The 11,671-nt window shown below is 43.1% G+C and overlaps 2 protein-coding genes across 2 annotated transcripts; one reads left to right on the top strand and one right to left on the bottom strand.

Moving 5' to 3' along the window:
• Nucleotides 1-601: 601 nt before the first annotated feature.
• psmb11a (proteasome 20S subunit beta 11a) lies at nucleotides 602-1,618 on the bottom strand. Its single transcript, XM_061083662.1, has 2 exons — nucleotides 1,547-1,618; nucleotides 602-1,402 (listed from the first exon to the last, which is right to left on the bottom strand). Exons 1-2 carry the CDS (start codon nucleotides 1,616-1,618, stop codon nucleotides 602-604), a joined length of 873 nt encoding a protein of 290 aa, XP_060939645.1.
• A 1,508-nt stretch (nucleotides 1,619-3,126) lies between these two features.
• On the top strand, nucleotides 3,127-10,790 carry prmt5 (protein arginine methyltransferase 5). The gene is made up of 16 exons (XM_061084145.1): nucleotides 3,127-3,224; nucleotides 3,519-3,637; nucleotides 5,470-5,555; nucleotides 5,692-5,826; nucleotides 5,944-6,056; nucleotides 6,180-6,229; nucleotides 6,344-6,507; nucleotides 6,602-6,763; nucleotides 6,853-6,930; nucleotides 7,878-7,936; nucleotides 8,060-8,182; nucleotides 8,471-8,646; nucleotides 8,830-9,033; nucleotides 9,609-9,719; nucleotides 9,807-9,871; nucleotides 10,023-10,790. Exons 1-16 carry the CDS (start codon nucleotides 3,127-3,129, stop codon nucleotides 10,173-10,175), a joined length of 1,896 nt encoding a protein of 631 aa, XP_060940128.1. The 3' UTR covers nucleotides 10,176-10,790.
• Nucleotides 10,791-11,671: the final 881 nt, after the last annotated feature.

Genomic DNA, 11,671 nt, shown 5'->3' with positions numbered 1-11,671 from the left:
TGGAGGACTGTAGCTTTATGGTAGATAAATAGATATATGGATAGATAGATATATAGATAGATAGATAGATAGATAGATAGATAGATAGATAGATAGATAGATAGATGGAGGGATAGATAGATAGATAGATAGATAGATAGATAGATAGATAGATAGATAGATAGATAGATAGATAGATAGATAGATAGATAGATAGATAGATAGATAGATAGATAGATAGATAGATAGATAGATAGATAGATAGATAGATAGATAGATAGATAGATAGAGAGAGAGAGAGAGAGAGAGAGAGATGGAGAGAGAGAGAGAGAGAGAGAGAGAGAGAGAGAGAGAGAGAGAGAGAGAGAGAGAGAAACGAGAGAGAGATGGATGGACGGATGGATAGATAGATAGATAGATAGATAGATAGATAGATAGATAGATAGATAGATAGATAGATAGATAGATAGATAGATAGATAGATAGATAGATAGATAGATAGATAGATAGATAGATAGATAGATAGATAGATGTTTAAGAAGGTAATTTAATCCTTAAATACATCACTATTATTTACAAATTTCACCCTGACCCCACCTCTGCACCCACACAACACTGTGTTTCATGAAGGAACTTTGAATCCTGTCACTCTCTTTCTTTCCTCCACTATCATTGCCTTCCTTTTCATGTCTCTATAATATTCGTCTTTCAGTTCCTCCCTCTCTCTCCGCTTCCATCCCTGCTCCGTGATGTGGAAGAGATCCACGTTGTTCCCTGAGTAGGCGTCCCTGTGCGTGGCCCGGAACACAGCTTCTCTTGCCAGGGACATGGCCTCCTCTTTGCTCAGGCTCTCCCTGAGTCCGCTGTCCAGGATTCCATAAGCGTACGGAGAACCTGATCCCACAGAGATGACCTCCCCCTGCAGTCGGGCTCCATTGCTGCACACATATATCAGCTTTGGGCCACTGTTAGTATCACCGTGGCTACTAACAGCAACCGAGGAGCTGTCATCCATCAGAGAGGATGAGTCTTGTGACCTCCTGGAACAGTCAGTGCTGCCTGCTCCCTTGTCCCAGCCACACAGTGTCAGGGCCACACACACATCAGTCCCTTTAAAGGGATGCAGCATGAATGATAAGAGTTTAGCAGAGCCACATATCGACAGGCGCCGTCCGTTCCGCAGCTGGTACAGTCTGAGCTCTCTGGTCAAAAGTCGCTCCCACAACATGCAATCTGCGCCACTCCCAGAGGAGGTGGCCACCAAGTGGGAGTGAATGGGGGTAATCTTATCAACAGAGGGGCTTGCGACAAGCCCCCCGGCACTGGCACGTGTGTCTGCAGCAGCTATGACGCCATCTTGGAAAATGAAACCAAGGGTCGTTGTTCCATGAGCCAGAGGGAAAGGCCTGCGGATGGTCGATGACTGGTTGGATGGGAACAATGATCTGGGATTGAGAGGGGCAGAGTTTGGTATAAAAAAATGTAGTGGGGCCTCAGGAGTTGTCTCACAATTCCCACGTCTCCTTAATCCGAAGCTGTTATAGTCAGTCGTATGAAAAGAACGGACCGCACCTTCCACAGATGAAGCAGATAACCACTTGCGATTGTCCTGGAAACTGCAAATATCTTCTAAAGCCATGATGGCGTACAGAGAGGTTCCTTGTTGAGAAAAGTAGAATGATCAGTGGGCAAAAAGTATCCGTTAAACACAGATTAAACCAGAGTCCGGCCTGGAAAACGTCTCCCCCTCTCATCTACTGTCAACTTCAAAGACATTGATGTTCTAACCCTTTTATATCCCTCCCAAATATCACAGCTTGCACAAATATACACATGCGCAGGCCTGTGTCCATAAGCATTTGAGTAGACATATGTGATATTTTATCCTCCTTCCTGCTGTGAAAGTGATATTCACAGACGCCATTTTATGCTTACTGGCAAATTTGAGAATTTTGTGAGCAAGCACATGCTTCACATCATTTTCAGTTTGTTGTTTAACAACCACCAGCAGCGCTCTCATTTTCTGCTGAAGCTGCTTTCCACTTTCCAGTGTATTATAAATTTCTAAACTTTATTTAGTTGTTTCATTCTCTCTTATTCTTTATTTTAAATGGTAAAAGGAATTTTCATCTGACACACTATTCTTTAACATCTACGAATGACAAACGGGACATGATCAGATGACCTGAAGTTGCTCGCCACCACCAAAATATTGTTTTCATACTCAGAGTGTTGACAGTGCAGTGCGAGATCATGTGACTCATCTAACAGAATAAAAACATAAATCACTGATGTTCCTTCTTCAATTTGTTAATTTTTTTTGTCTCATGTACGTGCTGTGTGTCCATCAGCAGGTGCTGAGCGGAATCTTTCAAAGAGCAGCGTTGACTTTGCTCATTATGCAACAGAAATTGCCCCACATTAGCAACGTATTTTTCAAAACCTTTCTGCACAAATACACGTTCCCATCATATTCAGTCAATTATCAAAGAAAGGTAGCCTACCAGCCTCCAACAGCAGGATTTCCATTTTCTAACAAAGCTGCTTTCCACACTGCAGACATGCCTATAGTTTCACAGAGGAACGGATAATATGATTCATGCGAAGGAACAGCAAAAACAATTTTTCAAATTGTTTCGAAAAGGTTTTATTTCTCTCCTTCTTTAATGTGACCATGAAAGTTTTAATCTTTAGTGAGTTTTTTGGACATAAGACATTAATCACTTTTATCCTTTGTAAACTTTTTTTTGAATGCACCTTGTCGTTGGTCGCCACCCGACAATAAACCAAACAGAAGAAAAATGCTTAATTATTATTATTATTAGAAGTAGTAGTAGTAGTAGTACATGAAGTAATCCACTGCTGAGCTCAATATTGTTGACCAGTCATTTATTGTTTCATAATTTAAATTCTCCATAACAAGTTTGTTCATGAATTTTTTGTACAATAATTGAAAAACATTGATACAGAAAATAATCAATTGTCGCGATAATTCAATGGCACCGCAACTGTCGTTCTCGTGAAGCCATTTTGGCTCTGAATCATTCAGCAACCCAATGGTGCACGTCAGTCTGCGCAGATCCAAGATGGCGTCAGCTTCCTCGAAAGGCGGCGCCACTAGTTGCTCCCGATCATTCAGCTACAATCATGGCGTCCGGCAGCACAGGAGGCAGGCTGTCCTGCGGGAGAGATCTGAACTGTGTGCCGGAGGTAGCGGACACTTTAGCGGTGGTCGCCAAACTTGGGTGAGGATTGTGTTGCAGTCTGTGTGTTGCCGTGCGGTGAAAGCGAGGTTAGGAGACGAGGCGTAGCTTTGTTAGCGCCATGTCTGTGTGCTGATGCTAAGCTAGCCGGTGAATTACCAACACGTGCCCGAGCACAACGATGCTGGACCCCGGTGTGCCGTGCCTCTCCTCTGCTGAAGCTAACCAGCTAGCTGAGGGGGACAGCTAATGCTAGCATGTGAAAGTCTCCTTCCCGGCTAACGCTACAAATCATATTTATATTAGACCCCGTGCTTTCTCTTCTATCTCGAGCAGGTTTGACTTCCTGTGCATGCCCCTGTTCCACCCGAGGTTCAGGAGGGAGTCTGAGCTCGAACCCGCGAAGTCCCGATCCGGTGCTCCGACCCGCTCGGACCTGCTGCTGTGTGGACGAGGTGAGTCAGTCCTCTCTCTGTCCTCTAACGGGACCGGAGCTTCTTTACCTGCTGCCTGGACTCACTACACACCTCCATGCTGCTAAAGGCCCCATGCAGCACCACGGGTTGATGTTTGATCACGTTGCCTCAATGATAATCATATGCAAAATGTTACTAACTCAGGTGATAAGTATTTGCTCCTGGACTCCAGATCGTGTTTAACCACTCAGATTAACTCCCCTCTCATATAAGCACGTACAGCTGTTTAACATACACCTGTTTTCTATGCCTGATCATTTTGTCCATCATGTTCGGTATATGTGGACATTGAATCCTCAATGCCTTGCTGTCCCGAGGTACAGATCCCCTAGATGAGTCTTCCCAGTGAGGGAGTGAACCAGTTGACTAGATGCTTTCAGACCTGCGCTTAACTTTAAGAGGCCTTGGACTTTATCCAGTTTCTCAACCCTATTAAAATCTCTGGGAAATGTCCGAATGAGCAGATGTGAGAACTCAGCAGGAGATCCGTTAGAGAACTCTTCGAGAGCGTCTGGGTGTGTTGATGTTTCTAACATGTAACAAATTCCAAACTGGGGTAAAAAGAGAATTCAAATATCTCAGGAGGAAAAATCCCAGCCACACATGTAGAAGACACAGCCCAAGATGTGAAGATGGTGTTAAGGGCCAACAACACTGGTGTTAAAATGCTGTAGAGAGAAACATGTGATTTCTGCAGCAGAATTAATATTGCTGCTTTCAGACATGCATCGAACTCTGGAGATTCTCCTCATTCTGGGGGAGGTGCATGTGTGAATGCAAATGTCACAGGCGGAGCCCATGGATTGTCTGCAGACTTTCTCCACTTGGCTCCCTAGTATGAAGTCTGCAGAAAGTCAGGAGAAGGATGCTGCACAGAGAGTGATTTGGGGGGTTGATGACGCTTCGAGCACGCAACTGATGCATGAAAAAACGGTGTCAGTCATGTAGAAGACACCAACGAAGCCGTCTAGAGAGTTTGTGGTGATGAGAGCCAACACAGGTGTGTGTTTGTTGTCAAGAAGATCACGTGATCTCCGCGGCGGAATTAAAACGTCAGTTCCTGCCTCTGCCTGCTGCACCAAGCTGCTCCACTTCTTGTCTGAATAATGTGGAGGATTTGTTGCTGTTATGAACATGTCTGTGCAGAGAACCTCCCGCTGTGTGGTGCATGTGTGGAAAGCAAACTGAGGGTAAAGTCCAGGGCCCAGTTCTCCACACTGTAGAAGCTGACTGAAGCAGGTCATGTCTGAAAACGGCTTCTGTCACATTCTCCTTCTGCCGACTTCACCATCGCTCACCTCAACACTTTGTAGATTGTGTTGTTGTGAACGCGTCTGAGCGTGTCAACATTGTTGTTTTGGTTTAGTTTATTCAAAACATTTAAATATATTTATTCAAGACAATATTCCTTCTCCTCCTCTGCTGGATAAAATCTGGATCCAATTCCACTGAACCTGCTGATGTCCTGCACATGTCAAGAATCTTACAAAATGAGAAATCAAAAGCTAAAAAATTCGTTCATATAATCACATCATTTTGTGGTACATTCTTTTATATGGCCTATGCTACAACGGAAAGATCATGGGTGCAAGTAATCAATTTGAAGGTATCATATCCACCCCACAAAATAGAATTGCATGATAACATATATACATAACATATATAAAATATGAATGACAGGTTTTGATTGAATCAACTATGAGACCAGTAAAATAGATAATGAGGTGGGATCTTTGACTTAAGGGATTGACAATAAATGCTCTTATGACCGTTGATATGCTTTTTTAAAATGCCCTCCCTGCTTTGTCTAGATTGGAACACTCTGATTGTTGGGAAGCTTTCTCAATGGATCGACGCAGACGCAGAGATCGAGACAGAACGCAGAAACGCAGAGGCAGTAAGTCTCTCACTTTGAACAACCTTTTCTTCCTTTTTTTAGAGGTACTAGTGAACTGGAGGTAGTCAGTCTCTTGTCCTTCTCAATTAATACTCTTCTTGCTCTCATCAGTCTTTTTCCTACGTTTTCTCTCCAGGCTCTGACACAGGAGCTCAACTTCTCAGCCTATCTGGGTCTGCCTGTCTTCATGATTCCTCTGAGGGGCCCTCACAATGCCAACCTAGCCCGCCTGCTGCTAAACCACATCCAAACTGGACACCACACCTCAAATGTAAGACACAAAATAACAACACTATATGTGCATGTAGAATGCTAATAAGGTGAGAGAGAGCCAAGACAGGAAGCTGAAGCCGTCAGTTAACCACTGCCTTCCTCTGTGTCCGAGTAGTTCTGGATACGTGTGCCGCTAATGGCACCCGAGGACATGCGGGAGGACCTGATTGAGAACGAACCGACCACTAACATCGATGACTCAAGTGTTGATGAGAAGACCTGGAGCTGGTGAGTTTCCCGAAAGTCAATTTCCAGAGCAGCCGAGTGTCCTTTGCACGCTCAAACTGCCGCCATTGATTTCCCGATTCCTGTCCTGATTCCTTTTTGTTTACTCGTCTCTGCTCTTTTTAGGTGGCACTCGATCAGAACCCTTTGTGATTATAACAAGAGGATCTGTCTCGGTAAGAGAGCGCACTGGGAAGTAGCTGTCCAGGGCAAAGTTGGTGCCTTTAAAAAAAAAAAAAAAAAAACACGTGGTAATGCTGCTGAAATTTGACTTTATTCTCTTCTTGAAGCTATCGAAGTTGGAGCCGACATGCCGTCAGACGCTGTGGTGGATAAGTGGCTCGGGGAACCCATCAAAGCTGCCATCCTTCCCACCAGCATCTTCCTGACTAACAAGAAGGGCTTCCCTGTTCTGTCCAAAGCCCATCAGAGAATAATCTTCCGTCTTTTCAAGGCAAATAACGATTACAAGTTGTCTTTTAGAAAATAAACGAATCACCAGCCAAATGTGGAAGCGTATTTCATAAAAAAACAATCTCTTTGCACAGTTGGAGGCCCAGTTCATATTCACGGGCACCAGTCGGCACACTGACAAGGATTTCAGATCTTACCTGCAGTACCTGGAATACCTCAACCAGAACCGACCCGCACCAAATGCGTATGAGATGTTCGCCAAGGGCTACGAAGATTACCTGCAGTCTCCTCTCCAGGTAAGCGAGTGTGGTCACATAACTGAAATATTTTTCACTTTTGGACAACAACGATGATGATGATAAAGTGTTTGTTGTCTTCCCTGTAGCCCCTCATGGACAACCTGGAGTCTCAGACGTATGAAGTGTTTGAGAAGGATCCTATTAAATACTCACAATACCAACAGGTAAGACTATTAGACAAAGTGGTAACGGCCCCTACTGAAAATCAGTTTGGGAAATCTGTAGAGGATTAGGTGACATTCCACAAAGAGTTTGTGTCATGCAAGCATCACATATCCAGAGTACTGTTTAATCTATACAGGTTAAGTAGCACATCCTCAAAGTTCAGTCAGAAGTAACCTAAACTTGTCATTTAGGTAGAATACTCTCTGATTTAGACCCACACTTAGATCTGTGTAGCTACATAGGATCTTCATGAATTTCCTGTGTATGTTATGACCAGTTCACACAAACATTTGCTGTTTACAAGGTCTCATCTCACATTGTTTGATGAAATGCTTCCAGTTCATCAAATTAATGCTGTACTCGACATACTTGGAGATGAAGCAGAGTTTCTTTCCTCCTCGTGTTAAGTAAATTATGAACCACAAAAGCATCCATTTATACTCCAAATACCTACAATCCTCCATATATGGTGACCTTATACAGCATCTACAGCAGTCATTTAATACCACTGCTTGTTCATTCACTTTGAAAAGTGCAGCTTTGTGAAAAATCTTAACATCGTAAGGCAGATTGGTTTCCTGCGCTGACCGTCGGTTTATTGAAGATTGACAGGCTTCGGACACTTCTCAGCTACTGCTGGAAGGATGATGGAGAATCACCAAATAACTAAACTATAAATGTATTAAACCATTCTTGATTTATGGCAGTTGCAACCAGTCATTGTTTAGGTTTTTTCACTGAACAGGGAGTCCGCATAAACGCTATAGAGTATTGCTTGTAGAATTTGCATTTATACATTTTTGTGTTTAATCAGGTTAGATATAAATGGTATAGGACAACATAATGCAACCTATACACACCACTTAGTTTAAAGGATAAAATGAGTATAAAATAAATTGTCTTAATAGACATGCAACATATTGATCTATCTGCTTTGTCTTTGCAGGCTGTGTATAAATGTCTTCTTGACCGAGTTCCAGACGAGGAGAAAGACACAAATGTCCAGTGAGTTGAAGAAACAACTTTCTCTTTGATTTATTTTTTAATGTGTTAAGTGCCACGACTTTTTGCTTCAATAGTGAGAGAAGTCATGCCGCAGTGTTCTCTAATGTTGTCTTTTTCCCACAGGGTTTTGATGGTCCTGGGAGCAGGTCGGGGTCCGCTGGTCAATGCTTCCCTGCGAGCTGCCAAACAGGCTGACAGGAAGCTGAAGGTGTATGCTGTGGAGAAGAATCCCAACGCTGTAGTCACGTGAGTAACATATTACTGCTCCCAATGTCCCTAAACACGTCTTTGAATACTGAAATATATAAATATACCACCTACATAGGAAAATATAACACACAAACAATTTTATCAGCTGTGCATGGCAATGGATTATATTGTGATCAGATAATAAAATGATGGCGTTAAAACATCCATTTGTGATTGATGGGCTGCCATGGAAGGAAAAAATGATTGTATACTATTTGGTGGAGTGACATTTTGAATTTGCAAAACTGCAGTTTTAAGCTAAAGTTTTCCCTGTCACTTGTTCAGGCTGGAGAACTGGAAATTTGAGGAGTGGGGTGAACAGGTGACCGTGGTGTCAACTGACATGCGAGAGTGGGCAGCACCTGAGAAAGCGGACATCATTGTCAGCGAGCTGCTTGGATCGTTTGGCGACAACGAACTCTCCCCCGAGTGCTTAGATGGAGCGCAGCACTTTCTCAAAGGTAGGTCACTGTTCCATGTATATGTTGTAGCTGCAGAGTCATGGAACGCAGAGCACATTTGGATATTTGCCACATCAAACAATGTCGATAGCGTCTGTCATCCTCCATTACCTTCCATGCTTGCTTGCGTCTCAAATCTCTTTCTCTTTCCCCCTCACGCTCACTTCCTCATGTCGCCTTCAGATGGCGGCGTCAGCATCCCCTGCTCCTACACCTCCTTCCTGGCTCCTCTCTCCTCCTCCAAGCTTTACAATGAAGTACGCAACTGCCGGGAACGTGACAAGGACCCCGAGTGCCACTTTGAGACGCCCTACGTGGTGCGCCTCCACAACTTCCACCAGCTGGCTGAGCCCAAACCGTGCTTCACCTTCAGACACCCCACATCAGGTAGATGGAAACACACAACACTCGTATTTTAAACTTTATCTGCTTTCAGACGTGCACTAAAGAATTTTCCAGATGTGCTGTGTGTGAGAAGGTAAAGTCAGTTGTTGAGGACATTTTCTGTAGCTTTTCATGCCAAAGATCACATGTGAGTCCATGTGAGAATACTATAAAATTCCCAGGAAGTGAGTGGGCGGATGCAAAACTGAAATTGGACAGATTTTTCCAAGCTGATTCGAGAGCTTCTGAAGAAGAGGGCCAACACTGAAGTTGATGAGCTGTAAACAAAAGCTGTGGATTTTCACAACAGAATTTATACATCATGTTCTGCCTCCTGCACGCTCCTCCCAGGCGCCACCACTGGTCTGAATGTTCCAGAAATGTTCCTGCTGTTTTGAAAGTGTCCGAAACAGCCGTCTACTGTTGTCTTTTTCATCTGTCAAAGGCAAATTCAAGACCCAATTTTCCAGACATTTTCCAGAGTTGTCTGTCCATGTCTGAAAACAGCTTTAGAAACATATAGACTTAATACATGACCATAATACAATATGAATATGTTGACCCCGTCTTTCTTTCAGATATGAACAATAACCGGTATCAGTGCCTCAGATTCGCAGTGGGTTGTAACACAGTGCTTCACGGCTTCGCTGGCTACTTTGAAACCACACTGTACAAAGATGTCACACTCAGTAAGTCGGCTTAATATAGAGGAAAGGCTTCAGTCTTTACAATTGTTTTTTTATTATAATATAATAATATTTTTTTGTTTGTTTCAGGTATAAAACCAGAAACTCATTCACCCGGAATGTTCTCCTGGTTCCCCATCCTCTTCCCCCTCAAAGTGAGTTACAGACACTTAATTTGTGGAATTTTTTAGAATGTAGGACAATATGCTGAATACCCCTTGTATGTTTAAAGGTCTTCTGCACAATCTGATAAACACGTTTAAAGGTTAATAAAACATTTCTCCTGTACTCCTCTCCTTTCAATAGCAACCCATCGCCGTTGCCAAGGATGATGACGTCACGGTGAGATTCTGGCGCTGCAACAACGGGAAGAAGGTGTGGTACGAATGGGCCGTGACCGAACCCTCCTGCTCGGCCATCCACAACCCATCAGGACGCTCCTACACCATCGGCCTGTAAAGACGACAAACGAGCACCCCCACCGAGCGTTTACTCATTTGTGTTTCCGTACGACTCTGTGGCAGTTTAAGTTGGGCGGCCTGGTTCTTTTTATACACGCGGTTAAAACCTGGGCCTGAGCCGAGAGCCCTCTGTCAGTTTGGTCTGGGTTATAAAAACAACCATTGGTAGCACCTTTTGAGCTAGAAATTAAAATGAATTATTGGTCAAACCATATATTTTTATTTCTGTGTACTCTGAGTATTGCTATCTTCAGCTGACAAGTCTTATCACCTGTACACAAAGTTGTTGCTGTGGCTCGTTGAAATTAGGATAAACACCTCGCCAGTGGTTTGTTTGCTGTGTCCCTCACCCCCCCCCCCCCACCCTCCCTCTCCTGTTCTGTGTATGCACTCATACACTCTCAGTCCATCCAAACCTATCTATGCCTTATCCAATTCACATTCCATACTGAATCTTACATACTGACAGAAACACCCTTTTGTCATCACTTGGGTCAGAAGAAGGTTGCCGTTCAGGTCACATCACATTGTTCCAGGACTGTCTCTTCATACCTTTTTATTTTGTTATTTCTTGATGTTTGAACCATGTCAATAAAGAAAGCACTGTAATGTTCTTCAAACTCTCTGAACGTTCTTGGGATGGGAATAGTAGAAAATTGTGAATAATTTTCAAATGACAATACTGCAAGATTATATTAAAGTATAACATAAATAGTTGGGGTTGTATTTTGTCCAGTAGAGGTCGCCCTTTGACACTTCTCAGCTACTCTGTACTGCTCCTTACCATTACTTGCCTCTATGGTTAAGGGCCCATAAACACACCCTGTCTGGTCTTATGTTAAACATGATAAGGCCAGGCATGGTGCTAAGCATGATAAGACCAGCTGTTAGCATGTGTCAAACTGCAGTTGATGGACACAACCAGTGCTTGTATGTGCAATACAACATGCCATTTCGGTAACACTTAAGGACAAATTATTGTTTTCTTGATATTTTAATGTCAATAAATAAGTGTCAACAAGTACTCTGATCACACAGGGAGTAGGGGAGTTCCCGTATCAAAGCTTATACTGCTGTTTTAAGTTTAGTATTAATTAAGGCCCGAGCACTGACAGGCACTGACAGGTGAGGCCCTATTGAAATTGTAAGGATTATTATTATTATTATTCAGGCAAATTAATTGGCTTTTTGAGGGCTTTAACATGCTCAAATTCTTGCCAAAATTTGCAGAAAGTTAGAAAGTGGTGAAAAATTACGTATTCTGGAGGAATTTTCATTTTAGTTGTAGTTTAGTTGAAATTCTGAAGGGAATATTTGTCAGAATTGCAAATGGGGGGCTAGCCATGGACGTTATATTGAAGTCCATTCCACACTGTGTGAACGCAGGAGTGCAGGGGATCAGGTGATGTCACACTGCCTACAGCCAACCTAATTTTAAACATATAGAATGTCCAAAAAGGAACAAGTCATTTTAATTTGTGTGTCAGAGTACAC

The sequence above is a fragment of the Limanda limanda genome, chromosome 13 (genome assembly GCF_963576545.1).
Source record: "Limanda limanda chromosome 13, fLimLim1.1, whole genome shotgun sequence".
In the NCBI taxonomy this organism is placed as follows: domain Eukaryota; kingdom Metazoa; phylum Chordata; class Actinopteri; order Pleuronectiformes; family Pleuronectidae; genus Limanda; species Limanda limanda.
This window is presented reverse-complemented; position numbering and strand designations above follow the sequence as displayed.